The sequence below is a fragment of the Pristis pectinata genome, chromosome 14, assembly GCF_009764475.1.
Source record: "Pristis pectinata isolate sPriPec2 chromosome 14, sPriPec2.1.pri, whole genome shotgun sequence".
Taxonomy (NCBI): Eukaryota; Metazoa; Chordata; class Chondrichthyes; order Rhinopristiformes; family Pristidae; genus Pristis; species Pristis pectinata.
Genome location: NC_067418.1, coordinates 31244360 through 31272305, shown reverse-complemented (window position 1 = coordinate 31272305; position 27946 = coordinate 31244360). Strand labels below are relative to the sequence as shown.

Below are 27946 nucleotides of genomic sequence, written 5' to 3'. Positions count from 1 at the left end.
TTGAACTTGTCAATCATATTGTATTACTTGGACCCCCCCTCTTAAGAAGCCAGCTCAAATGGTGATCGACAGAAGTTTAAAGATGTAGAGAAAGGACGAGGTGAGATTTCATGTCTAACTCTTGGTCAGCACTGGAATTAATGGGGCATATTCTGTGGAAAATGATGGTGAAATTGCTGTGTAAGTGCTTCATGTCATTTTGCAAGAGCTCCTGCTCACTGAGAAATCACCTCTCCGATCTATTCTGGGTTAAACTGGGAATGGAAAAGTTGTGGGAAAGAAAGGTAAGAAAGCAAGAGAATTTGACAGGGTTTGCAAGAAAAATCTTGAATGCTGCTGGTAACAAAAAAAGGGTGCTGGGGTCAAAGGCAGGACTTTTAAGATGTGTTGGGATGACCTAACAGAATGAGTGGATATGCAACAGATGCAGTTTTAATGTGGATAAATATGAAGTAAAACTAAATAGGAGCATAGAATGAGATTGAATGGTATGGATAAGCATTAAACTGTGATTCAAACATATAATTTCATGAAAATATCAGACTGATAAAACCTTCAAAAGGATCTCAGAAGCACTTTGGGTTTCTTAGTTAGTGCCATTAAAGCATTGAATTTGCCCTAAATCTTGGTTAAACTGGTTAGATTACTGCGTTGTTTTGGGTGTCTTACTGTAGAAAGGTCATTAAAGCCATGCAGTGTTACCAAAATAAATTCATTTAGATATAGTTTCGTCCTTGGTACCATCTTTATGACAGGCATTATATTTAAATGGTTTCCAGTGAACAGAAGCAAAAGATTAGAGCATTTTAAAGCTATGAAGTTTCAGCTGATTCTGCCTCCAAGATCTGTATTTCTCCCTTGTCCAGTCACTTCCCACTTAGACCCATGATGCCTCTGAGGCCCTCTGCTGCTTTGACGGTTTCCTGGTCCTAACCAACTAATTTTCAGAGAGCACATGCTATCCCTCTGTGTCTCCGTACCACCAGGCGGGATGATCTGATCTGAGAGCCCTTTGCAGTGTTCTTGAACAGAGGCCCAACCACTCTTTCCTTCCACCACATTCCTTTACCAGGCTAAACAGCTTCTCATTCATCTCTGCTCACTTTCTCCAAGTCAAAGGTATAGCAATAGGAACTTGCAAAGGCTGTGACACACTATACCCATCTCTCTGCTGGATGCATGGAACAGCCCTTCTGTCAGTTCCATTCAAGTCTCCTGCCTCCATCAACTCTTTCTGTTAAATTGGTGGTGCTTCCTGCACTGTTCTCCATAATGAAATAACCCTTCCAACTGAGCATCAGAAATATTTGAGCTACCCTCATTTAAAAGGATTGTGTGGTGTTAAAATTGGCTTTGAAGCCAAATTGCTGCTTCCAAATAACAGACGATCAGCTTTGGCACTTCTATCTGAAGCCTGCTCTGGCTTTTCAATTTCACGATCAACATTTAAAGAAATTATTTTTTCCAAAATGTCTGAACAGATTCAGCTTTGAAATTAAAAACAATGCATATATTGGCAGTGTTTGTCGATTGGAATTTCTGGCTCAATGTGGAAACTTCTAATAACAAAATAGTCATTTGTTGTAAAGACTTCAACTTTTATTTTATATATACAGTATATGAACAGCTAAAAATATTTCTCTTAGCCTTCATTTGAACTTGAATGTTTCTCCCCCCTCTTGGACAGTTCTGTCAAAAAAAGTTGGACAAATGATATGCATCCATAAATTACACAAAGTAATATTTTGTCTTACTTTAGATATGTGGAACTCATTTAAAATGCAAAGGGCAAATTTTGCAAAAATGTAGGCACAAAAAAGGTGAGAAAACTCAAGATCATTTTCACAAAATAGAGATTTAAAAACAAAACCAAAAACATTAGGGACAATGTTGGTAAGAGCAAGTCACATACTAAATCAGAAAATAAATTCAATGGCATTCTTTGCTCAGTAAAATGTATTGTAATTATACACGCCATAACATTGAACAGGAGACCATGTTAAAGGATAGTGCTAATTTGTAGATGACTTTACAAACATCATTTTATAATTGCTTTTCAGGTCTTGCTTTTTGGTGTCTGCATCTTCTGACTGATGTTCTTCACTACTGGATTTCATGTAGTCTGAAGAATAATCCTTTGACTGACCTTTATTTTCAGAATCATTCAAGCTATTGGTTGGCAAGTCTCCACCAGTACTGACCTGTTGCAACTCCGGTTCTGCTGCCTCAGGCTGCAACACAGGTGAAAATTAAATTTTCTAGTAGGACTGTCAATTAATTGCCTTTAATGCATGCACTTAACATCACAAATTAACACTGAAGTGCTAATGGTGTGTATACCACCAAAGTATTATTTTAAAAATGTTATACACTGGCTTCTGTGGGCCACATACTAAAAGTCTGCTTCAGAGCTTCCATTCCCATGCAACACTCACAATCCCTAATGCCAGATGGTTCTCACATATTCTGTCTTATTGTACAATTTTTTTCCAGTCATGCCAAAGAATTTTGTAAAGCAAAAAATGTTTTGAGTTAATAACTGATGAATATGGTGAACAGAATCATACACCCACAGGCCAAGTTGTACCATGGATACTATGTTCAAACTGGCTTTTGTTAATCACGTTTGTATCCTTAGCAATGGCAAGGCCCTGCATGTGAATGCTAGTGACAGTGCTGAATCATTCACAACCAAGTTCAGCCAGAGGGGGTGAATAGATGATCTATCCTGGCTTCCTCCTGAGATTCTCACCATCACAGAAGCCAGTCTCCACTCAATTGGATTCTCACCATGTAAGACTGAGAAGCGGCCAAGAGCACTGGATACAGCAAAGACCATGGAAACAGACAACATCCCAGCTGTACTATTTGAAAAACTGCACTCCAAAACTAGCTGCACTTCTAGTCAAGCTATTCCAGTACTGTTACAACACTAGCACCTACTGGAATGTTATCCATGTACAAGTTGATTGCAAAAAGCCATCAACACCTGATTAGTCTTCTCAGTGACGGAAATGGCTATCACATAGAATTTATTAACAATCTGCTCACCACTGCCCAATTTGGGGTTTGCCAGGACTACCTGGTTCCAAACTCACCAACTTGCTCCAAACATGGGCCAAAATGCTGAATTTCAAAGGCAAGTGTGACTGATTTCTTTCCAGCGACGAGAGAGCGGAGATTGCCGGAAAATAACGAGGTTTTTTTTTCTCTTTCTAGCGTTCGGGACAGCGGCGAGTGACTGCGCAGGCGACGAGAGAGCGGAGATTGCCGGAAAATAACGAGGTTTTTTTTTTCTCTTTCTAGCGTTCGGGACAGCGGCGAGTGACTGCGCAGGCGCGTGACGTCACCCGGAAGCGCGCGGGCGATTTAAAAGTCGAAGGTTCGCCTTCAAGTTTTCTTTCCAGCGACGAGAGAGCGGAGATTGCCGGAAAATAACGAGGTTTTTTTTTCTCTTTCTAGCGTTTGGGACAGCGGCGAGTGACGTCACCCGGAAGCGCGCGGGCGATTTGAAAAGCAGACGAGCATATCTAGCGGGCAGCTGAGTGAGAGGGAGCAGAGTGGGTTGGGCTTTGGCTCAACGGGCTTCGGCGAGAGCGGGAAAGAGGCGAGATTATAGAGAGGGGTGAGTTATTAGTTTAGTGTTGAGCTCAGTGATATTCAGCAGTATGCATCTGGGATTAGTGTTGTGTTTGGAGTGTCAGATGTGGGGCCCCTGGGAGACGACCAGACTCCCTGATAACTACATCTGCGCAAAGTGCACCGAGATGCGGCTCCTCAAGGAACGGATTGAGAGTCTGGAGCAGCAGCTGGATGACCTTCGGTTGGTTAGGGAGAGCGAGCAGGAGATAGACAGGAGTTATAAAGATTATGTAGACAGCACCTCAGTGGCAGTCCCCCTCAAAAACCGATATCTCATTTTAGATTCGGTTGGAGAGGATGACTTCATAGAGGAAGACCTCAGCAGCCAGGACCTTGGCACCGTGTCTGATACTGTGGTCCAGCAGAGGAAGAGACATGCAGTGGTTATTGGGGATTCGATAGTAAGGGGTACGGATAGGAGATTCTGCGATAGCGATAATGAGTCTCGGATGGTGTGTTGCCTCCCTGGTGCCAGGGTACGGGATATCACAGACCGTGTCGAGAATATTCTGAGGGGGGAGGGTGAGCAGCCAGAAATCTTGGTACATGTAGGTACCAATGATGTAGGTAGGAAAAGAGAAGAGGTCCTGAAGGAGGAATACAAGGCATTAGGGAGAAGGTTGAAAAGTAGGACCTCAAGGGTAGTAATCTCAGGACTACTACCCGTGTCGCGTATCAATGACAGGAAGAATAGAAAGCTCTGGCAGTTAAATGCGTGGCTGAGTGACTGGTGCAAGGGGCAGGGCTTCAGATTCTTGGATACCTGGGACCTTTTTTGGGGGAGGCAAGACCTATTTGCTAAGGATGGGTTGCATCTAAACTCCAAAGGGTCCAATATCCTGGCGGGAATGTTTAATTTAGTTGTAGGGGAGGGTTTAAACTGATCTGGCAGGGGGATGGTAACCAGGATGCTAGGTTACAAGATGCTAAGGTGAGGGAGAAAGTGTATAGAAACGAATCCATTGAGGATGGCAAGAATGACAGGCAGGTGATAAGTCAGGATAATTTACTGAATAATAGAAGTACAACAAATCCGGATGTTAGGATACAGAATGTTAGGATCGGGGATGAGGATGTTCGGATACCGAATGTTAGGATAGGGGATGAGGTCTACACGAACATGTCTAAGATAGTAGGTAGCGAAGATAGTAAGAAGGATGGACAGGTAGAAAGTCAGGATAATCTGCTGATCAATAGAGGTACAATAAAATCAATAGCAGATACCAGTCTAAACATACTATATTTAAATGCACGTAGCATCAGGAATAAAGTAGATGACCTAGTGGCACAACTACAGGTTAATAAATATGACATCGTTGCAATCACTGAGTCGTGGCTTCATGATGGATGTGATTGGGAACTGAATGTCAAGGGGTATACAGTATATAGGAAGGATAGGAGGGTAGGCAGAGGGGGAGGTGTGGCCATGATGGTTAGTAGCGATATAAAATCAATAGAAAGGAAGGACATTGGGTCAGAGGAGGTGGAATCCTTATGGGTGGAGCTGAGAAATAGCAAGGGTAAAAGAACAATAATAGCAGTCATATATAGGCCCCCGAACAGCAGTCAGGAAGTGGACCATAAGTTGCAGATTGAGATAGAAAAAGCATGTCAGAGTGACAATGTGAAGATAATTATGGGGGATTTTAACATGAAGGTGGACTGGGAAATGCAGCAAGGCGGTAGTACTCAGGAGAGTGAGTTTGTGGAATGTCTAAGGGATGTTTTTCTGGAGCAACTTATTGAGGAGCCCACCAGGGGATCGGCTGTTTTGGATTGGGTGCTGTGTAGTGAACCCGAGGTGATTAGGGAACTAAAGGTAAAGGAACCACTGGGAACAAGTGATCACAATATGATTGAGTTTAGTTTCAAGTTTGAGAAGGAGAAGCTGATAACTGGTGTATCGATATTTCAGTGGAATAAGGGAAATTACAAAGGTATGAGAGATGAGTTGGCCCAAATTGATTGGAGGAGTAAGTTAGCTGGAGGGACGGCAGAGGAAAAATGGAAGAAATTTCTACAGGAAATAAGGACAATGCAGGACAGATATATTCCAAGAAAAAAGAAGGTTTTGAATGGAAAAAAGGCACAGATGTGGATAACGAGGGAGGTGAAGGATAAAATAAAAGCAAAAGGGGCGGCGTACAAAGTAGCAAAAATTAGTGGGAAAACAGAAGATTGGAACGATTTTAAAAATCTGCAGAGAGAAACTAAGAAGGTCATTAGGAAAGCAAAGATGAGTTACGAAAGGAAGCTGGCGGACAACATTCGGAAGGATTCTAAGAGTTTTTTTAAATACATAAGGAATAAAAGAGAGACACGGGTTGACATAGGACCAATTGATAACGGTGCAGGAGGTATTATAATGGATGATAGTGAGATGGCAAGGGAATTGAATGAATATTTTGCATCGGTCTTCACCGTGGAGGACATAAGCAATGTGCCCATTAGTCACACGAATTGGAGCTGAGTTCAATTGAGATTAATAGGGAGAAGGTGCTTGGAAAACTAAAGGGGCTTAAGGCTGATAAGTCTCCCGGACCGGATGAGGTGCATCCCCGGGTTCTGAAGGAGGTGGCTGTGGAGATAGCGGAGGCGTTGGCGATTATTTTTCAGGAATCGATAGATTCTGGCATGGTTCCGGAGGACTGGAGGGTAGTGAATGTAGTTCCGTTGTATAAGAAAGGTGGGAGGCAGCACAAAGGCAATTACAGACCTATTAGTCTGACGTCAGTGGTGGGAAAATTATTGGAGTCTATCCTCAAGGAGGAGGTTACCGAATACCTAGAGGCGCAAGGCAAGATAGGACCTAGTCAACATGGTTTTGTGAAGGGGAGGTCCTGTCTGACCAACCTATTGGAGTTTTTTGAAGAAATCACAGGTAGGGTGGATAAGGGAGAGGCGGTAGATGTTGTGTATTTAGACTTTCAAAAGGCCTTCGATAAGGTGCCTCACAAGAGACTGATTAATAAGATGAGAGGTCATGGAATTATGGGCAGGGTAGCAAAATGGGTGGAGAATTGGCTGGTTGGCAGGAAGCAAAGGGTGGAAATAAAAGGATCTCGTTCTGGTTGGTTACCGGTTACTAGTGGTGTGCCGCAAGGGTCGGTGTTGGGGCCTCTCCTTTTTACCTTGTACATCAATGATTTGGATGATGGAATAAATGGTTGTGTGGCTAAGTTTGCGGATGACACCAAGATAAGTGGAGGAGTAGGGAGCATAGAAAGAATGCAGAGGGACCTAGACAGTTTAGGAGAATGGGCAAGGAAATGGCAGATGAGATTCAATGTTGAGAAATGTGCAGTTGTACACTTTGGAAGTAGAAATAAGCGGGTAGATTATTATCTAGAAGGAGAGAAGATTGATAGTGCGGTAGTACAAAGGGACTTGGGGGTACTCATACAAGATACCTTAAAAGTTAACCACCAGGTTGGATCGGTGGTTAAGAAAGCGAATGCTATGTTGGCATTCATCTCGAGAGGTATAGTGTATAAAAGTAAGGAAGTGTTGATGAGGCTCTACGGGGCGCTAGTGAGGCCTCATTTGGAATACTGTGCGCAGTTTTGGGCCCCGCATCTTAGGAAGGATGTGCTGACGTTGGAGAGGGTTCAGAGGAGATTTACGAGAATGATTCCAGGAATGAAAGGGCTTAAGTATGATGAGCGTTTGTCGGCTCTTGGACTGTACTCGCTGGAGTACAGAAGGATGAGAGGGGACCTCGTAGCGACATTTAAAATGTTGACAGGTAAGGATAGAGTAGATGTGGCTAGGCTGTTTCCCTTGGTGGGCGTGTCCAGGACCAGAGGGCACAATCTTAGAATTAGAGGGTACAGTTTCAAGACAGAGATGAGGAGAAGTTTCTTTACCCAGAGGGTGGTGAAATTGTGGAACTCCTTGCCACGCACAGCAGTGGAGGTATTCAAGGAGGAGATAGACAGATATCTAAATAGTCAGGGTATCAAGGGATATGGGGATAAGGCTGGCAAATGGGATTAGAATAGTTTTTTTTTCTCTCTTTTTTTCCCACCCCATTTCTTTTTCCCTTTTCCTTGGAGCAGACTCGATGGGCCGAATGGCCTGCTTCTGCTCCCTTATCTTGTGATTGGTATCAAGGAGGCCAGGTAAAACCTCAGTTAATAGAAGGGGGAAGTCTTCAATGCTGCTGCTGTACCTTGTAAAAATAATGATGGAGGTCAATAATCAGCCTCAGGCTATCAATGAGCTTCCATCTAAATGGAGGTGAGGATGTTCACTGAAAACATTCATTTGCATTGGCAACTCCTCACAACTGAAGTGGCCCATACTTGCATTCAGCAAGATCTTGAAAAGCAGGCATGGGCTGATGGGTGACAAGTTACATGCAATGATCATTAAGAGTTTACCCACCTACTCTTGATATTACCATCACTAAGTATCCCCACTTAGATCCTGGGAGCCACCACAGACAAAAAATTCAATGGGACAGCTCACAAATACTGTAGCTACATCCCAAAGCCTTTCCACAAGTCAGGACTGTAATGAAATAGTTTTTACTTGCCTGGATGAGTACAGCTCAAACTGGACCCCTATCGAGGACAAAGTAGCCTGCTTGACCCTCAACATTCATTCCATCCATCACTGACCTACATTATCAAAATGCTATGCAGTTACTCAGATATGCTACTTCTACACTAATTAATCTCTGTAAAGACTGATGTCAAACAAGGTTGCATCATTGCCCAATAATTTTCTCAATCTTTCTTGCTGCAATATCGTGCCCCACATGCAGCAAAATTCTTCTGCGAACGGAACCAATCTTAACTATTGGAACTTCAATCTAAAGTGGCTATAATCCTGAACCAAGGTGAGCCAAGCCTCAGTTGTCAAGCTGCAGTATGCAGATGATGCTAGCATTTGTGTAGCCCAAGACTCACAAGAGGATGGACCTTCCACAAAGACCAAAAGTCCTCTACCAACCTGCACCACACAGTCCTCTCAGAACTGGCACAAAACTCATGGTCTGAGCAGCAGTGATTCCTGCCCACCATGCCAAGACTTGAACTACCTGCAGCTGACATCTCAAGATACTAGAAAAATACACCAACAATATCTCCACAAAAATCCTCCAAATTCAGTGAAAGGATAAGTAACCATGGTCAACATACTCACCAAGGCCCTGGTTATTGTCAGCTATACTGGGTAGGCCTGATGTCAGATACCCTAAAAGACTATTCTGAGCTCTGTCATGGAAGGAGGTTACCAGGCAAACAAAGACCAGATTCAAGGCACCATCCAAATCTTCCTTCAAGTGCCACTTCCCTATAAAAGGGCCATGAGTCAAAGGTTCCCAAGAGTCATAGTAGAGAAGGAGCATTTGGAATGGGTATTGAGAACCTTGAGGCAATGGATCAGGAGACAAAAAGCTCTAAGTGGTGGGAGGAGTACACTATCTCAAAAGTATCCACCCGCCCACTACGTCAGACACCACCTATCCCATCTGCAGGAGAGAGTTCTCACACTGGCCTCAACTGCCAGAAAATGGCAGATGGAATTTAATGTAGACAAGTGTGAGGTGTTGCATTTTGGAAGGACAAATCAAGGTAGGACATACACAGTAAATGGTAGGGCACTGAGGAGTGCGGAGGAACAAAGGGATCTGGGAGTTCAGATACATAATTCCCTGAAAGTGGCGTTGCAGGTAGACAGGATTTTAAAAAAGGCTTTTGGTATCCTGGCATTCACAAATCAAAGTATTGAGTACAGGAGTTGGGATGTTATGGTGAGGTTGTATAAGACATTGGTGAGGCCAAATTTGGAGTATTGTGTGCAGTTCTGGTCGCCTAACTATAGGAAGGATATCAGTAAGATTGAAAGAGTGCAGAGGAGATTTACTAGAATGTTGCTGGGTCTTCAGCAGTTGAGTTACAGGGAAAGATTGAACAGGTTAGGACTTTATTCCTTGGAGCGCAGAAGAATGAGGGGAGATTTGATAGAGGTTTACAAAATTATGAGGGGTATAAACAGAGTTAATGCGAATAGGCTCTTTCCACCTAGATTAGGAGAGATAAGTACGAGAAGACATGGCTTTAGGGTGAAAGGGGAAAGGTTTAGGGGGAATGGGCTGCCATCTGATATAGTAAGTGCAGGCTCACTCTTGAGTTTTAAGAATAAATTGGATAGATACACAGATGGGAGAGGTCTGGAGGGTTATGGGTGCAGGTAAATGGGACTAGCAGAATAATGTTTCAGCAGACTAGAAGGGCTGAATGGCCTGTTTTCTGTGATGTAGTGTTCTATGGTTCTAATGAGCCCACAAAACCACAGTGGAAGCAAGTCAACCTCAATCCCAAGGAATTGCCCAAGACTATGACTGTTCCACAGGTAAATCAAGTAAAATGGGAATAAGTGCAAGGGTAAAACAGCAAGATGTCAGCATCTTAATTGAAAGGCTAATCAAAAGTAGTGAGTATAGTCAGGCTGTTGCCATATATCATGGTCAAAGACGAAGACCAAAGGGGTCATTCATTAAATCTGTGAGGGATAGAAACAGGAAGATGTTAACTAAGATATTCAAAGTTGACAGATAGCCCACATGGGCTCCAAACAAAGAATGGTGGGAAAGATGGAGCAATAATTTTATGCTGGTGTCATTAGTGAATGGGTCACTAACTCAAGAAGAGGGAAAGTTGGAAAAAGGACAAAATGCTGTGCATATGATTCAAGCCTGTATTAGCAATATCCACCCAGCCACTGTTTCCCCAAGGCAATCTCACCTGAGGCAAGGAAGCTGAAGTTACAAGGTATGCTTGCGGTCAAAATGACTAATTTGTAAAAGAGCTGGACGAAGACCCTGCAACAATCAGTCCCTCTCCAGTAGAGCAAAGGGGGATGAAAATGGACCCAGAGCCCAGACCTGGGAGAAATGCAAATTGCACTAAAGGACCTAGATATTCTTAAACCTAATAGTACCAATAGATTTTGGAAATTAATTAGAAGACATGGGAGACATCCATGCCCTGGCTTGGGCAAAGTACCCTCAACAACACTGGGGCATATGCAGGCCATACCAGAGTCAGGACATGAACCGCTCTCCCTAGAAAATGCTCAAAAATATTTAAAATTATGACTTAAACCACATTGGGAAAGTAACTGGGCAGCAATACTAGTGAGCCAAAAGTTTAGGAGAAATCAAAACCAAGGTGAATCTACAGTGTAAGGAATTCTCTGGAGTAGCCAACCTAACCCAGTATCCTCAAGATGCCAAAGAGACTTGGGAACTTAAGGTTGGGACAAGCAAGAACAGGAAATGCTGGAAACAGTTAACATTTCAGGTCAAAGGGTCTACGATCCTAAATGTCAATTCTATCTTTTTCCACAGGTGCTGTCTGGTCTGCTAAGTGTTTTCAACAATTTTTTTTTTGATTTTCATTAGAAGGCCCTAGATCTCAGGATTTTAACAACTATGTAACATACAACATGCCAATTATACATTTAAAGCAGCAAAATACCCTCTATACGCAGTGGTTGTATCAAACAAGAAACATTCACCACTTAACATAGTTCTATGTTAGCAATCCTCCAACTGCATTCAAAACAGAAAGGAGTCATTGTGGAACACCAGCCTGCATTTTACAAGTGCCACAAAAGGCTGGATTTAAAAATCAGCCCTCGGGTAGAACTGATTGGACAATATGAGGTCTGCTATTTGGTACAAGCATCAGCAGATTGCTGTTGGCAAGATCCCCAAGAATGGGAAAGGAAAGTCTTGGGCTTTACGTTTATAGTGGGTGGACTGCCTAGTGACTAAATGAATGCAGAGCAATATATTGCCACCCAAGCCTGGCAGTATTGTGACATTAATCAAGCCTAACTGCAAGACTGAGATGTAGCAGCATTAAAAGATAATATAAAAGCTTCTAATAATAGACCATAAAGGTCAAGAGAGATGAATATTTGAGTACAGTTCCAACAAAGGGCTTAAAAAAAAAGCTGCTGGTGGAACCCAGGGGGTTAGGCAACATCTGGAGAGGTAAAGGGATAGCCAATATTTCAGGTGCCTCCACAGATGCTGCCTGACATACTGAGTTCCTCCAGCAGTTTGTTTTTTTTTGTTCCAGATACCTGCATCTACAGTCTCTGTGTCTCCAGAACAAAGGGCTATCTCCCCAGAAGCAGCTACAGCAATAATTGAAGTCAATAGGTTTGGTCTAACCTGACCCATCTGTGTAAGCATCTGCATTGGAAAAATAGTATGGTCAAGGAAAAAAAAAAAATCGCAGCTGCTATCCCAAGCTATTGTAACCTGGGAAAGGCTTGTATTGATAAATACCTAATTTATGGACACCCAAACATACGAACAAACTGACTTACAAATATGACTTTACAAATGCCTTCTCTCCCACACTCCCCCACCTCTGAGCCACAACAATTGGGGGTAGGGTCGAGTTGAGAGCACTAAGCAGACTTATTCACTCAGTCACCAAGTCATGAGGCCAGCTGGTGGCTGCTCTTCCTGCGCCTGCTCACTCTCCCACACACTGGTTTTGTTTAGTTCCAGGTTATGAATAGTTCTCAGGAAAGGAACCCTTTTGTAACCTGAGGACTACCTGTACTACTGCTGTAGAACAAGGGTAGAGCATGTGGCATGATGCAATGCCATATCTTCAATATCCAATCTAACACTGAGGTCCCAAGGCACCACATCTCTTCCCAGCCCGATAAACAAGTCAGGAGCTTATAATAATCTAGCCAATAACAGAGTGCAGAAAACAAAATTCTTGAGATTATCACAAGGATATGTAAACGTCTTGGAGGCTACAAATTTTGATCTGAGTTGAGGGACAGACTGATACATCAGGTAAGAGATAAGAGGATATACAGTCCAAGGTCCTGGTGGTATCTAGAGCAAACAAACAAGCTGCTGGAGGAAATTAGTAGGTCAAGCAGCATCTGTGGAAGCAAAGATAGTCGATGCTTTGGGTTGAAACCCTGCATTAGGATAGAACAGGCTTCCTCTATAGAGCACTGATGTAGCATCACATCTTCTATCCACAAGTCACTGACTGATCAGACTCCAGGAGAGGTGGGCCTTTGCTGGTTAAGCTGCAGTTGAGAGGAGCCAATACCTCACAGAAGCTGGTCATCACAAAGGTCCTAGCCACCAAGATTTATTGACCAAGTCATGAAGAAAAGAATGATGCTGGTACTAAATGAATGTACTAGTAACCAGGCCAAAATGGCAAGAATGCAATGCAACTGATGGGTAGTGGGAAGGATGGCATCAGAAGTTGCAGCATCCATAGAGGTTGATCAGTCTGCATTTGCTGCTACCAAAAACAGACATCTAACTGGATAGTGATGGTGATAAACAAAGGGCACTCTCTAATATCTTCAGTGGTCAAATCACTATTAGATTAGAAACTGGGAAACATATACTAAGGTTTGTTGCTTAATATTGGCTACTGCAGGCTTAGCCCAGATCATGAGGATGCCTGCAAGGCTCCAAAGAAAATGCATCTAAAGCTCATTGGACATGGAGAATCTTGGGAAAGTCCCTCCTGGGTCAGGACAAGACTTAAGGGAAACAGTTAAAACTGTTGATTGCTGACATTTACCTGTAGGATGAGCAGTGATTGGGGTTACAATTGAATATCCATGTTATAGGCATTAGCAGCATTAAACTAAAACAAATGCTTATCTGTGGACATTGAGGAATGAACAAGGGTAACGAAGTTCAGAGATAGCAACTGCATGAATTTCATTGAGACCGAATTACGCAGCTGGGCCATCAAATTTCTCAGAACCATGGAATGTTGCAGAATATCACACCAACTAAGGCATCAAGAAATTTCTTGACTTTTCTCTAGGTATTCATTCATGCAAAGTGCCAACGCACATTGCAACAGAATTAATCTGATATCAATTCTCAGATACCCATCAGATTTCAGTTAGTCACAGGTGACCCTTGTCCTGAAGATAAAAGCTTTACAATTAGGCCAAACATTCAAGTATGACAAAATTAAAATCTTAAGATACTAAAGGAAGGAACTTTCCAGGATGTTGTGCAAGAAGGGTTCCAAAAGATGACATCTACACAAATCAAAAAGCAACAGAATGTTGTGATTTCTTAATTCTATGAATTCAGATACATTCCCATGGTGCTCATTGATTTTTTTTTTGCTAGAACTTTATCTTTGCATTTCTGTACAGTCACAGACAAATGTCATGGTGAGACAGTGTACATGAAAGTAGAATAAAAGTAGTTCTTATCATTTGGCTTCAATGCCTTGTGGAGAGAGGGTAATTTTCCTTGAGTGAAACTACTCTTCTGGTTAGCCCAAAAACTAAAAATCATACCAAGCACTAGTATTGCCTTAACATCATCCAAACTCAGACCAGCTCGATTTTCTAGATTTCTATTATAGACAGTATATATTACAAATCAGAATATCATTTTCTGCACAAAACAATCAAGTAAAAATTTATAAAGCCTATTGCCAACACCTTGCATGCTGCAATTTCAAAAGCCTCCGTTTAGATTATTAGTGTGTGTCAAAACTGGGCAAGAGTCTCACTATGCCACATAATGCAATTAAAAAGGACAGCAGAATATTGGGCCGACCAACCAACAAAATGAACAGAAACAGTTTAAGTTTTAGAACTGAAAATGCATCTGGTCAAAAGGATCACTTTATGAATTTCTTGGCTTCACTTCAGTATGACTAACTGCTTCTCTGATCTTTAATTGCTTTCTGCAACCCTACCCACATGAGCACTTATCACTGCCATTCAATTGTCCCATCCTTCCAATTTAATGTAGTGCTTTAGATCATAATTCTCTCTGGAATACGAAAAGCATGGTGGTTAAGTTACTGGTCTAAGATCCAAAGGTATGGACCATTGATCCAGAGACATTTCCATTCCTGGGAGGGCTAAACTTTTTTTTGATTCATTCACTTACCTCAAAGCAAAAGCTTAGAGAATATCACTAAAATCAAACTACTTCGAAATTAGGCAATTCAGCCCTTGGGCCTACAATGATCTGCCCTACCACTTTGTATCCTCTCATATGTATTAGGGGTTCACCCCACGTGCAAAAAGTGCTTCCAACTGTATTGAAAAGAAATCCATTACCTCACTGAAGCCCAATCCACAATGTCGCCTGTTCCTTCCTGACAGCTGACTATCCAAACTCTGATGAAACTGATGTTCCAACTCCTCATTTATTTTTTTATCTTCATCACCTTAAAAAAAATACAAATACCTTCATTACATATCTTATCAGCCATTCTTTGAATAAGTTTAAGATCATTTATCAAAACTGGATTAGTACATGGAACTACGATATTGTAGCCATTACAGAAACTTGGTTCAGAGAAGTGCAGGACTGGCAGCTCAATATTCCAGGGTACAGATGTTTTAGATGTGACAGAGGGGGATATAAAAGGGGTGGGGGAATTGCATTACAGATTAGGGAGAATGTCAGTGCTGTACCAAAAGAAGATATCTTGGAGGGCTCATCCAGCAAGGCTCTATCTGTAGAACTCAGGAATAAGGAAGGTGTAATCACTATAATGGGATTATATTATAGGTGTCCTAATAGCCAATGGGAGCTAGAATAACAAATATACAGGCAAATCATGGAAAGATGCAAAAAAAAAACAACCGGGTTATTGTGGTTGGTGATATTGACTGGGACTCTTAGTGCCAGGGGCTTAGATGGGGCAGAATTTGTTAGAGGCATCAGGGATGGTTTCTTGAAACAGTATGTAGATAGTCCAACTAGGGATGGGGCCATATGAGACCTTGTATTGGGAAATGAGCCTGGCCAGGTGATCTAAGTTTAAGTGGGGAGCATTCTGAGAACACTGACCATAATTCTGTAAGTTTTAAGATAGGACAAGACTGGTCCTGAGGTGAAAGTGATAAATTGGGGGAAAGCAAATTAAAACCGTATTAGTTAAGAACTGCAGAAAGTAGACTGAGGGGTGGTTGTTCAAGGGTAAATCCACATCTGACAGATGTGGGAGTCTTTTAAAGGCCAGTTGATTAGAGTTCAGGACCAGCATGTTCCTGTGAGGATGAAAGAGGAGGATGGAAAGATTCGGGAACCTTGGATGACAAGAGATACTGTAAGAGAGTAGCTAGGGAAAGGGTAGGTCCACTCAAAGACATAGGAGGAAATTTATGCATGGAGCCATAGGAAATGGGCAAGGTTCTTAATGAGTACTTCACATCAAGTAGAAGGACATGGATAAAGGTGAGATTAAGGAGTATGTTTGAATTGTAGGTCCTGTTGAGATTTGGAAGGAGATGGTGTTAGGAGTCTTGAAGAACATTAAGATGGCAAGTCTCCAGGGCCTGATGAAACATATCCCATAATACTGATGGAAGCAAGGAAGGAGAATTCTGGTGTTTTGACAGAGATCTTTGTATCCTCTTCAGCCACAGGCAAGGTCCAGAAGATTAGAGGTGGCCAATATTGTTTCTTTGTTCAAGGGTAACAGGGACAAGCCAGGAAATTATAGGCCAGTAAGCATTACATCAGTGGTAGAGAAATTATTGGAGAAGATTCTTTGGGACAGTGTTTATTCATATTTGGAAAAGCACAGGTTTATTAGGTATAGTTAGCATGACTTTGTGTGGGAGAGGTCCTCCTGTCTCACAAATTTGATTGAGAGTATTTTGAGGAAGTGATGAGCATGATCGGGCAGTGGATGTTGTCTATATGAACTTCAGTAAAGCATTTGACAAGATCCCTATGGTAGGCTGATCCAGAAGATAAAGTCACATGGGATCCATGGCAAATTGGATCAAAAATTGAGTTGATCATAGCAGAGGGTAGTATTTTTCTGATCAGAGGTCTGTGACCTGCGATGTTCCACAAGCATCAGTACTGGGACCTCTTGTCTGCAATATATTAATGATTTGAATTAAAATGTAGGAGTTCTGATTAGCAAGTTTGTAGATGACATGAAAATTGGAGGAGTTGTGGATAGTGAGAAGATTGTCAATGACATAGCAAAGATACAGCTCTGTTGGAAATCTGGGCAGAGAAATGGCAGATGGAGTCCAATCTGGATAAGTGTGAGATTTTACATATTGGGAGGTCAAAAGGGGAATGTATACAGTAAATAAGAGCATCAAGATAGAGGAATCTTGGGGTGCAAGTCCAAAGCTCCCTAGAAGCAGCAATACCGATGTAGTAAAACAAAAGGCATATGGCCTGCTTGCCTTCATTGGTTGGGGTGTTGAGTATAAAAGTCGGGTGGTCATGTTTTAGCTTTATGAAGCTTTAGTTAGGCCACATTTGGAAATATTGTGTTAAGTTCTGATCGCCACACTATGGGAAGGATGTGCAGGCTTTGGAGAGGATGCAGGAGAGATTCACCAGGATGTTGCCTGGATTGGGGAGTATTAGCTACAAGGAGAAATTGGACAAACTTGGATTGTTTTCTCTGGAGTGTCAGAGGCTGATGGACAACTTGATGGAAGTACACAAAATTACGAGAGGCAAAGATCGTGTAGATAGTCAGAGTCTTTTCCCAGGGTGGAAATGTCAAATACTAGAGGGCATAGGTTTAAGGTGAGAGTGGGAAAGTTTAGAGGAGATTTGTGCGGGAATATTTTGTTTTTACACAGAGTGTTAGGTGCCTGGAATGCGCTGCCAGGGGAGCTGGTAATAAGCAGATTTGATAGCAATATTTAAGACACATTTAGACACATGAACAGGCAGGAAAGAGAGGGATACGGACCATGCAGGCAGATGGGATTAGCTAATTTGGCTTCATGGTCAGCCAAAGGGCCTATTCCTGTGCTGCAATGTTCCATAAATGTTATAACAAAGTTCAATCAATAAAATACACAACCATAGTCTTTTTTTTGACTTTTCTTTCATTGCCATTAGATGCTTTTAAAGCTAATATTTACATAGCATTCAAGCCAGGCATATGCATTGGCACTCTATTTTAAAAAAATTCCTTTCAAAATACTTTGTACAATTCCTGAACTATCATATCCACGATACAAGTCTCATTAGTAACCACATTAATATTTTTAATTATGGCAAGTATGTTAATATCTGGAATATTTGTGAACTCATCTAAGTAAAAGCACATGCACCCAACCTCATAAACAAAGGCAAATTCAGAGCATTTACAGTAGCCAGAAGACCGAGTTTTTTCCTGACACCATCATGAAATTGCACTCCTGGTATCATCCTTGTAAAGCCTCACTAGACCACACCAATGCCCCCATTTCCTTTTTACAACATGGCAACCAGAACTTTATGCATCGATACAGGTTGAGCATTACTTCTTTATTTTTCGTTGGAATAGTCTATAAGTAAAAGAACATAAGACATGGGAGCAGAATTAGGCCATTGAGTTTGCTCTGCCATTCGATTATGGCTGATTTATTTTTCCCTCTCAACCCCATTCACCTGCCTTCTCCCCGTAACCTTTGACACCCTTACTAATCAAGAACCTATCAACCTCCGCTTTAAATATACCCAATGACTTGGCCTCCACAGCTGTCTGTGGCAATGAATTCCACAGATTCACTGCCCTCTGGCTAAAGAAATTCCTCATCTCTGTTATAAAGGAACATCCTTCTATTCTGAGACTGTGCCCTCTGGTTCCAGACTCTCCCACTACTGGAAACATCCTCTCCACATCCACTCTATCCAGGCCTTTCAATATTCAGTAGGTTTCAATGAGATTCCCCCCTCATCCTTCTAAACTCCAGTGAGTACAGGCTCAGAGCCACCAAACACTTCATTCATTAACCCTTTCATTTCCAGGATCATTCTTGTAAACCTCCTCTGGACTCTCTCCAATGCCAGCACATCCATCCTTAGATATGGGGTTCAAAACTGCTCACAATCCTCTAAATGTGGTCTGACCAATGCCTTATAAAGCCTCAGCATTACATCCTTGCTTTTATATTCTAGTCCTCTCAAAATGAATGCTAACATTGCATTTGCCTTCCTTACTACTGACTTAACCCGCAAGTTAACCTTTAGGGAATCCTGCACTAGGACTCCCACACCCCTTTGCACCTCCAATTTCTGAATTCACTCCCTGTTTAGAAAATATTATAGGCCTTTATTCCTTCTGCCAAAGTGCATGACCATACACTTCCCTACGCTTCTTTGCCCATTCTCCCAACCTGTCCAAGTCTTTTTGCAGGCTCCCTGCTTCCTCAACACTACCTGTCCCTCAACCTATCTTTGTATCATCTGCATACTTGGCCACAAAGCCATCAATTCCGCCATCAAGATCATTAACACATCACGTGAAAAGTAACAGACTTTGTGTAACAGACTTCGACCCTGTGGAACATCACTAGTCACTGGCAGCCAACCAGAAAAGGCCCCTTTTATTTCCATTCTTTGCCTTCTGCCAGTCAGCCATTCTATCCATGCTAGTACCTTTCCTGTAATACCATGGGTTCCTATCTTGTTTAGCAGCCTTGTGCAGGGTACCTTGTCAAAAGCCTTCTGAAAATCCAAGTAAACAACATCCACTGACTCTCCTTTGTCTATCCTGCCTGTGACTTCCTCAAAGAATTCCAACAGATTTGTCAGGCAACATCTCCCCGAAAGGAAACCATGCTGACTTCAGCCCATTTTATCATGTGCTTCCAAGTACCCAGAAACTTCATCCTTAATAACGGACTCTAACATCTTACCAACCACTGAAGTCAGGCTAACTGGCCTATAATTTCCTGTCTTTTGCCCCCCTCCCTTCTTAAAGAGTGGAGTGACATTTGCAATTTTCCAGTCCTCCAGAACCACTCCTGAATCTAGTGATTCTTTAAAGATCACTACTAGTGCCTCCAGATTCTCTTCGGCTACCTCTTTCAGAACCCTGGGAATGTAGTCCATCCGGTGACTTATCTACCTTGAGACCTTTCAGCTTCCCAAACACCTTCTTCTTAGTAATAGAGACTACACTCACTTCTGCCCACTGACTCACTCAAATTTCTGGCATTTCTGGCAAAAAGGGTGAGGGGGAAAGAGAGAGCAAGAGAAGAAGAGACAAAATCTTGCTGCTAGAATTTTCCCCCCACTAAATGAAAATGGAAGTTTCTTGTGTTTTATATTGTCAAATTCAAATAGAACTTGGTAGGATTGGTGTCCTCATTCTCTAATAACTTAGATACGGGATGCATTATTAAAAAGATTTTTGAAAAATGTGTAATATGTTTCAATTCACTCTCAAACGTGCCCTTTGAAAATAAAAGAATGTTGTTTAGTTAAGTCTATTGTCACGAATAGAATTGCATAAATTGATTATGCATCAATAATGGGTTGCTTTGCAAGATACTTTTGTATAACATCGATAAATTCAAATATACAACCAAGCATTCGAAATAACTGGGAACACCAGGGGGAGGCGAAGTTAAATTGCTTAATGTCATTAAAAACTCTCTGCACACCAGTTCCATTATAGACACTGTAACCCCCAACTCTCACCCCATACCTCAGTGTCTGCAGCAGTAATTCAAAAGGTAGCTTTTTGCTCACCCGTTCTGAAGAGCGAGGTTGACTTGTGGTCACCTGGATGCGCACGTCCACTGTGATCTTTCTAGAGAAAAGAATTGTTGTGTCAAAAATTGGGGAGAATATCAAACCGAGCTTCCACAGTTCAGGAACAAACTTAGAATTCATTATTGCATTTCTTACTGTATGCAGTAAATATACATTTCACAAAGCAATTAAAAATTACAATCAAATTACAGTACTCAATTAGCCTCATGGAAGAGTTACTGACCATTGCAGAGTGTCTTTAAGGCAGTGTTTTCTTAAAAATCAAACAGATATTTGCTGTATGCAAGTTGCCACAGACACTGACCACCTGGTTCCATCAGCAACTTGTGAAACTCAATTAAAGCAGATACCAATAGTCAGATGGAGACACAAAGAGACTGCAGATGCTGAAATCTGGAGCAAAAAAAAACAAACTGCTGGAGAAATTCAGCAGTTCAGGTAGCAGCTGTAGAGGGAAACGGACACTCAATGTTTCGGGTCAAGACCTTTCATCTGGATCGAAGAGAGTAGAGGGGAGATGGCCAGTAATAAAGTGAGGGGGAGTGGTGGGGCAAGAGCTGGCAAGGGATGTGCATTTGGGTGAGGAGGTGTGGTTTGCAGCTGGAGGAGGAAAGGGTGGAAATAGCAACAGACCAAGCGCAGCCTAGGCCACTGCTCTGCTGAGCACCTACACTCCGTCTGCTACGGCCATCTGGAGCTACTAGTTGCAATCCATTTTAATTCCCCTCCCCATTCCCGCACCAACTGGTCTGTCCTCTGCTGCCAGAGTCCAAATACAAATTAGAGGACAGCACTTAATTTTCCACCTGGGTGCTCTACAACCCAACTTCACAAATACTGAATTCTCCAATTTCAGGTAACCTGCTACCCCTGTCCGTTTCTCTCTCCTGATCTACCCAGGCCCTCCTACACACCTCCAACAATCTTTCCCCTCCCCAACTTATTCTATCTGCCCATCATCTACACACTCCTCCCACTGGGTCCCTGTCTCCCTTATTTGGTACCATGCTTCATCTTCCTTTCTTTATCAAATTGCACCTGCAGCCCTTTGTTGGCTCCAACTATCACCACTCTTCCATCTCCCCATATGCCAATCACCCCTTCTCAGTTGGATCTATCTATCGCTTGCCAGCTGTTGCCTCACCCCTCCCCCTCACCTCTTTATACTGGCTATCTCCCCTCTACTCTTTCAGTCCAGATGAAGGATCTCAACTCAAAACATTCCCTCTACAGACACTGCCTGACAGATGCTGTGTTCCTCCAGGGATTTGTTTTTTTTTGCTACCAATAATCAGATGCAAGTTCACAACCAAAACTTCAAAGAGTCCAAACCAATGTTGGAATTATAACTCAAGCCAAACATTGATGAGTCCTTGTACAAATTATGAAAATTGATTTTTAAATTAGATTATTACTGCCAAGTAGCATATGAAGGCTAGGGCAAGTACTATGTTTATTTGTTACAAATTAACCTTCTGAAACTATTACAGCACATGGAACCTTTTTTTTTAAAGTAGTTTTTAAAAGAACCACCTCAGGCCCTTAAGCATCTTCAACATTTATACATGAAATCAAGGATTTTTCTCAGTTCATATCCAGTTCATTTCCCTTTTACCTTTCCAGGCATTGCTTGTGTAACTCGTTTGGTACTGCAGTCAATCAGAAAATGTGTAGACAAAAGATGATCACAATCATCAGGGATTTAAAACCTCCATAAATTAATGTTTTGAAGGAAAGTTATTATCAGACAAGGATTTTCTCCAAATCTAATTTTAAGGAATTGAGAGTAACAGGTTCCCACAATAATAGCTGCATGGCATACATCTAACATTTTCAATCTGAACCACATTCTCTCACATATCTTTAACATAAAAATAAATGCCTTAATATATTAAAAAGATTAAATGGTTTAATCTTGTTCAATTCAAAATTCAATAATAATTCTTCAACCCAAACACTGATTGCAATTTGCTTCTTGAACCTCTCTGAGGAGCCAATGATCAAAAAGTGTTTGTTTGACTTCAACTGACAATGAATCAGAAAGGCCCCGTTCATGAGAAGCATGTTGCTGCTGATGCCAGAGCCTCCTCTTTGGTCCTAAAAGCAACTGGAACAGCCCCATTTTCCTGATTGATGACAAAAGTCTGAAGAGAACTAAAATCATCTGGCTACCATGATTCAGATTTGTGAACAATCGAGATAGTGACAGTAAGCAAGGCAGAACTAAAAAGAGAAACCAGGTTTGATTCCCAAATTGCTATTCTCAATCAATATCTGTATAAATCTGCTTTACAAGTTGAGGCTACCATTTGTTTACTAGTATACCATACCAACAAGAACTTTAGCTCACTCCCCTCAAAGTATCCAGATACAACAGCCCCACTGACTTTTCCCACAGTATGACTATTCTTGGAAGACGGCTTTCAATATCTATCTAGTTTTGGATTAATCACACATTTGCAAGTACCAAAGACTACTCCAATGTGAACAACTACCAGTGACTATGTTCATCAATTACAAAGCAATTAGTGGTCTTACACTGGAGTACAAAATGCCCAATCACCACATCATGCTTAGCTACAAAAGAACCTGTTCATGGATCCCTGGATTTGTTCAGAACTTCTATTCCCTAGAATGATAATTTTTGATGTTAAAAAATTCAAATGCCTGCTTCCGTTCCATCCTCTTTCTCCCACCACACTTGCAAACCCATTTTATAAAGTACCCAGCTGGCTCACATCTTTGCTTTAAGTAGACAACACCTAATGTCAAATTAAACTAAATTGTTTGGTTTCCTGGAGGGCGACATTTAGAAAGTTAGATCAGTGCTGGACCAAGTTCCGTCACACTGATGTGCAAATTCAGTTAATGATACAAGCTTAGCTTAACCAAGCACCAAGATAACTGGGATACCACACAAGACTTTAAATGAGTGCAAGTAACTTAATGATGCATCAACTTGTTCAGGCAGGAATCATGCATACAAACAGAAACAGCTTCAGCCGTACAAAAATGGAATGTTTGGTCTGCATAAAATGCAAGATCACACATGACATTCTTTCCTTAATGCAATCCTTATCCAGCTACAAAAGATTGCCAAGGAATTGCTTCCATGCAGAAGGCAGCAAGAATCACTGGCACCAGTGAGGATAATAAGTAGCATATGCAAAGATGGCCTCAGGTGATCACACCAATGATCAATGGGGACAATTCATACAGCCAATACATTTTCAACTATCCTCAATATCCATTTTTGGATTTTGAGTGGGTTACCAAGGCAAAGAATAAAGCTTTAAAATGTGATTTTATTTTTAAAGTTTTCCCCCAGCCCTCCATCCAAAATTGCTTTCTTTCCTTTTGCTGGAAAATGAACTGAGATCCGATGACAATTGAAGAAGGGCCAGGTAAATGCCCATGCCTGGACTGTGATCAATGGTTTCAGATACGCAAGAATGTTTCAAATTGCTCGACTTCAAGATTTCTTCTCAAAAATTGTTATATTGGCTTAGCCAACAATAAAACTAACTCAAAAGTCGTAGAAAGTTGGCTTCACCAAGAGAAATACAGTACTCAAAACTGTACATTTGCTGACATTTATTAGCTACTGGCCACAATCCCCCAAACAAATATTTTCACCTGTTCACTCTCCAAGTGCTCATTTATTAACCCTTTCCAGTACAAGCTTCTGAAAAATACTGCTCCTATTATTTTTTGTGCATCCTCTATTCCTTTGACTTGGCATTGGCAGCTGGGCTGGGTTCTATGCTCAGAATTACTCCTTAAAAGTTCTTTGCTTTTCCTTCCATTCATTACCATCTTCCTGTCTCTTAATCATCTTCCCTAACCTTCTGGTTTGTCATCAAATTTTTGTCAATGACATGCACGGGGATATTTTTCAGTATAAACAACTATCAAATGCAAGTTGCTGCTGTTGATAACAAATAATAAAACAATCAAACTCTTAAAAATGGATGTTCATCCCGTAAAAATGGAGGTGGTGAGTTTTGTGATTTTTGCATCCTTTAAACAGCAACATGCTCTCCCAGGTCACAGGTTAGGGTAAAGAATGGACAAACTTACAGTTCTGTAGTACCTCATCACATCCTCAGGATGTTCCAAAGCACTTTACAGTCAATTAATTACTTCTGAAGTGCATTCACTTTTATGATGCAGACAAACATGGCAGCCAGTGTGCACACAGCAAGGTCACACAATTAATTAAGCTGTTTTTGGTGGTATTGTTTAATGGAAGAATGCTGTCCAGGACACCAGGAGAACTAAGCTCCTCTTCTTCAAGTTGTTCCATGGAATCTTTACCATTCACCTGAAAAAGCAGAATGTGCCTTATTTTAAACATCTCATCTAGAGGGCTGCACCTCTGACAATACAGCACTTCTTCAGTACTGTACTGGACTATCAGCTCAGATAACGCCCACAAGTTCTGGAATGAGCTTCAAACCCACAATCTATTGACCCAGAGCAAGTAAGCGATGTTGACTCAGCAAAGCATCAATTTATTATCACTCTTAGGGATTCCTTCATGTATTTCGACAAATTCAAAGCAGCAGGACTCTCATTCCCACATAAAGTCCAGATAGCTAGTAAACAGTTTTTGCACAAAATAGCAATTCAGCCACAGATTCCAAGCAGTCAAGTAATATTATTACTGCTCTCTTTGCTGAAAGTCTGGATCCAGAATAAAGTGCTGCAGAAGATTTGGAAAGAGAGCACCATCTGAACAAGTCTCTCTCTTTTGCTCATTCCCTTATTAAAATCTAGTATAGAGAGCAACCTGCAATTTACCTTCCCAGCTCCCATTAGCCTTAGGAATTTTAGCTTCCGCTCATCATCACCCAAATCAGCCGATTCCCAGGTTGTACTAGATCCTTTATCCTATGAGAAAAGGAAAGAATAATAAAAACTTTAGAATAAGCTAATGAACTTCATACTGATTTAATAGTATTACAGCAATTTTACAATAACGGCAACTCTAATATCCATTCAAACAGGTAAAATTTTGTACCTAACTATGCATTTTAAGGTCCCATGGTTAAGAGCAAAGTAAATTACCTTGAGTCAATCTGCACCTAAAATATTTATTACAACCTGCAGTATTAATTTCAATTTACTACTTCTCTGTATTAGTTGACAAAACCTTATTGATGACAACAATTTTTTACGTTGACATCTTTCATCACAAAAATTGTGTTTGCATTATTCTGTGTCCACTTTCCATGCAACACTAAATACATGGTTTTCGTATTTAGCATAAATATGTTTATTTCATTACAGAAATCCAGCATTCTGAAATACTGTTATTTTAGTTGCAGCCTTAGAGTAACATACAGCTGGACCTCAACAGCAGTATAAGAAGAAAGAAATCATTAATCCTTATCAAATCTAGTGATATACAAGATGCAAATCACGGGAAAGCCCAGGAATAGCTTCTTTCCCTCTGCCATCAGATTTCTGAACGATCCATGAACACTCCTTATTCCTCTTTTGCACTGTTTATTTTTGTAACATAGTAATTTTTTTATGTCTTGCACTGTAATGCTGCCACAAAACAACAAATATCACGACATATGTCGGTGACAATAAACCTGGTTCTGACATCAAACAAATGGAGAGGGATAGGTAAACGATTCCTGCTCCCAATGTGATCAAAAACGGAGAAGTGTTTACATCCGAGAGATCAAAACGCCTCAGAACAAGCACCAAGTGCTAGCGAACATCAAATGGAGGACGAAAATAAATTTTGTTAATATCCAAAGACACCTAACCCTACCACTGATGCCCACGGGGGAGGGCGGGCAGGTCACATCTCCGGCAACACACAAGATGCGAGAGGAACTCAGCGGGTCGGGCAGTGACTATGGAGGGAAATTGTCAGTCGACGTTTCGGGTCGTAAACCCTTCAACCTGGACCTCACCCAGAAAATCTGTCTCCCCTGTCAGGTCACAGCTCCACATATTGAACTGGCATACACACGGCTCAAACATGTGGTACAATAATAAGAGCCTCGAACTACCACTTCCCCTCCCCCGGGCAAACTGCACTGCAGCCGGGCTCCACCGCCAGCCCTCCTTTCGGGCGGAAAGTTTGCTTTCGGCGAGTTTACGATGAGTCGAGACCCCTCCTCCTCGAGCAGATTTAGGGGAAAAAAAGGGTGGAGAAACCCTCAGGGCCGGGGGGCGGGACGCAACCGCAGTCAGGACCGAAGCCCCCGGCGGCCGACACAATAGGCCGCTGCCGGCGGCACCCCTCCCCGCCAGGATTTTCACCCACACTCCGGGCCGACGCCAAGGCCTGGTGTCTCCGAGCTCGGCTGCTCTAACCCTCCCCACACACACACACACGAGTAATTAGGATGATTTACATTGGGTGAGGCCGGCCGCTTGGCGCCGTGCTCCCTCCGGCTCCCGTCCGCAGAACTCATCTCGTTTTTCCCTCCCCCCTCCTCCTGCTCCCGGCTCGGCAGCGCCACTTGCCCAGTCTGCCGCCTCGCTTTAATCCGGCCTCGCCTTCCCGGCAACCCCCGGCACGTCGCCCGCATCGCATCCTGGGACCTGTAGTTCACCCGCTCGGGCAACTGCCGCCCCAATCCCGCCGGACCGTGACTGCCAATGCACTACAACTCCCATCGTCCAGCGTGCTGCGGAGCAGAACCAGCCTGCCTGTGCTGTCTATGGATCGGCACGGTGGGCAGAGAGCATTGTGCTGGAGAGTGACCCACTTTGCCCATTTCAGATAAAGCAGACGCTGGATTGCACATTGTCAGCAGCAGAAAGACAACTGCACGTGTCCCTCAAAATAGAGGCACCACTCAATTACAGATCTATGAAATCTAATCAAACTATGGCTTTCAGGTTATGGGTGGGAGGTTCAGGGGAGATGTCAGGGGGAGGTTTTTCACCCAGAGAGTGGTTGGTGCATGGAATGCACTGCCAGGGGTGGTGGTGGAGGCAGATACATTGAACAGGTTCAAGAGCTTGTTGGATAGGCATATGGAGGAGTGTGGGATGGGGGGATATGCGGGAGGAAGGGGTTAGGTAGTGTGAGGGTGGTTTGATGGACGGCACAACATGGTGGGCCGAAGGGCCTGTTTTGTGCTATATGGTTCTATGGTTCTATAATAACCTCACAACATAAATAAACAGAAAATGCTGTAAACTGACAAGAGTCTCTGGGCCGAAATGTTAACTGTTTCTATTTCGACCTGCTGAATATTTCCAGGGTTTTCTGTTTTTGTTTTAGATTACCAGCATCCAGCAAGAACATAGAACAGTACAGCACAGGAACAGGCCCTTTGTCCCACCATGTCTGTGCTGACCGTGATGCCAATTTAAACTGCACATCTGCCTGCATGTGATCTATATCCCTCAATTCCCTGCCCATTTACATGCCTGTCTAAACGCCTCTTAAGCATGGCTATCGTATCTGCTTCCACCACCTCTCCTGGCAGCATGTTCCAGGACCTACCACACTCTGCGTAAAAAAACTTGCCACCAATATCTCTTTTAAACATTCCCCCTCTCACCATAAAGCTATGCCCTCCAGTATTTGACATTTCTATCCTGGGAAAAATACTCTTACTATCTACCCTATCTATGCCTCTCATAATTTTATAAACTTCTTTCAGGTCTCCCCTCAGCCTCCGATACGCCAGAGAAAACAATCTAAGTTTGTCCAACCTCTTCTTATAGGTAATATTCTGACACTATTCATAACTGCACACAACACTTCAAATGTGGCCTGGCCTAAATTTTATA

The 27946-nt window shown here is 42.2% G+C and overlaps 1 protein-coding gene across 1 annotated transcript; it reads right to left on the bottom strand.

Annotated features, from left to right (window-relative positions):
* Nucleotides 1-1577: 1577 nt before the first annotated feature.
* c14h11orf58 (chromosome 14 C11orf58 homolog) lies at nt 1578-26710 on the bottom strand. The gene is made up of 5 exons (XM_052029385.1): nt 26554-26710; nt 24977-25066; nt 20150-20210; nt 14755-14864; nt 1578-2231 (listed from the first exon to the last, which is right to left on the bottom strand). Exons 1-5 carry the CDS (start codon nt 26611-26613, stop codon nt 2013-2015), a joined length of 540 nt encoding a protein of 179 aa, XP_051885345.1. The 5' UTR covers nt 26614-26710; the 3' UTR covers nt 1578-2012.
* Nucleotides 26711-27946: the final 1236 nt, after the last annotated feature.

What these genes read in the sequence shown, in the direction of transcription:
- c14h11orf58 (XM_052029385.1), bottom strand. Translation starts at nt 26,613, where the DNA reads ATGAGTTCTGCGGACGGGAGCCGGAGGGAGCACGGCGCCAAGCGGCCG. An exon ending in AGCGGCCGGCCTCACCCAAT is followed by an intron (nt 25,067 to 26,553) that starts GTAAATCATCCT and finishes CTTTTCTCATAG; the next exon opens with GATAAAGGATCTAGTACAAC. An exon ending in GGCTAATGGGAGCTGGGAAG is followed by an intron (nt 20,211 to 24,976) that starts GTAAATTGCAGG and finishes TCTTTTCTCTAG; the next exon opens with AAAGATCACAGTGGACGTGC.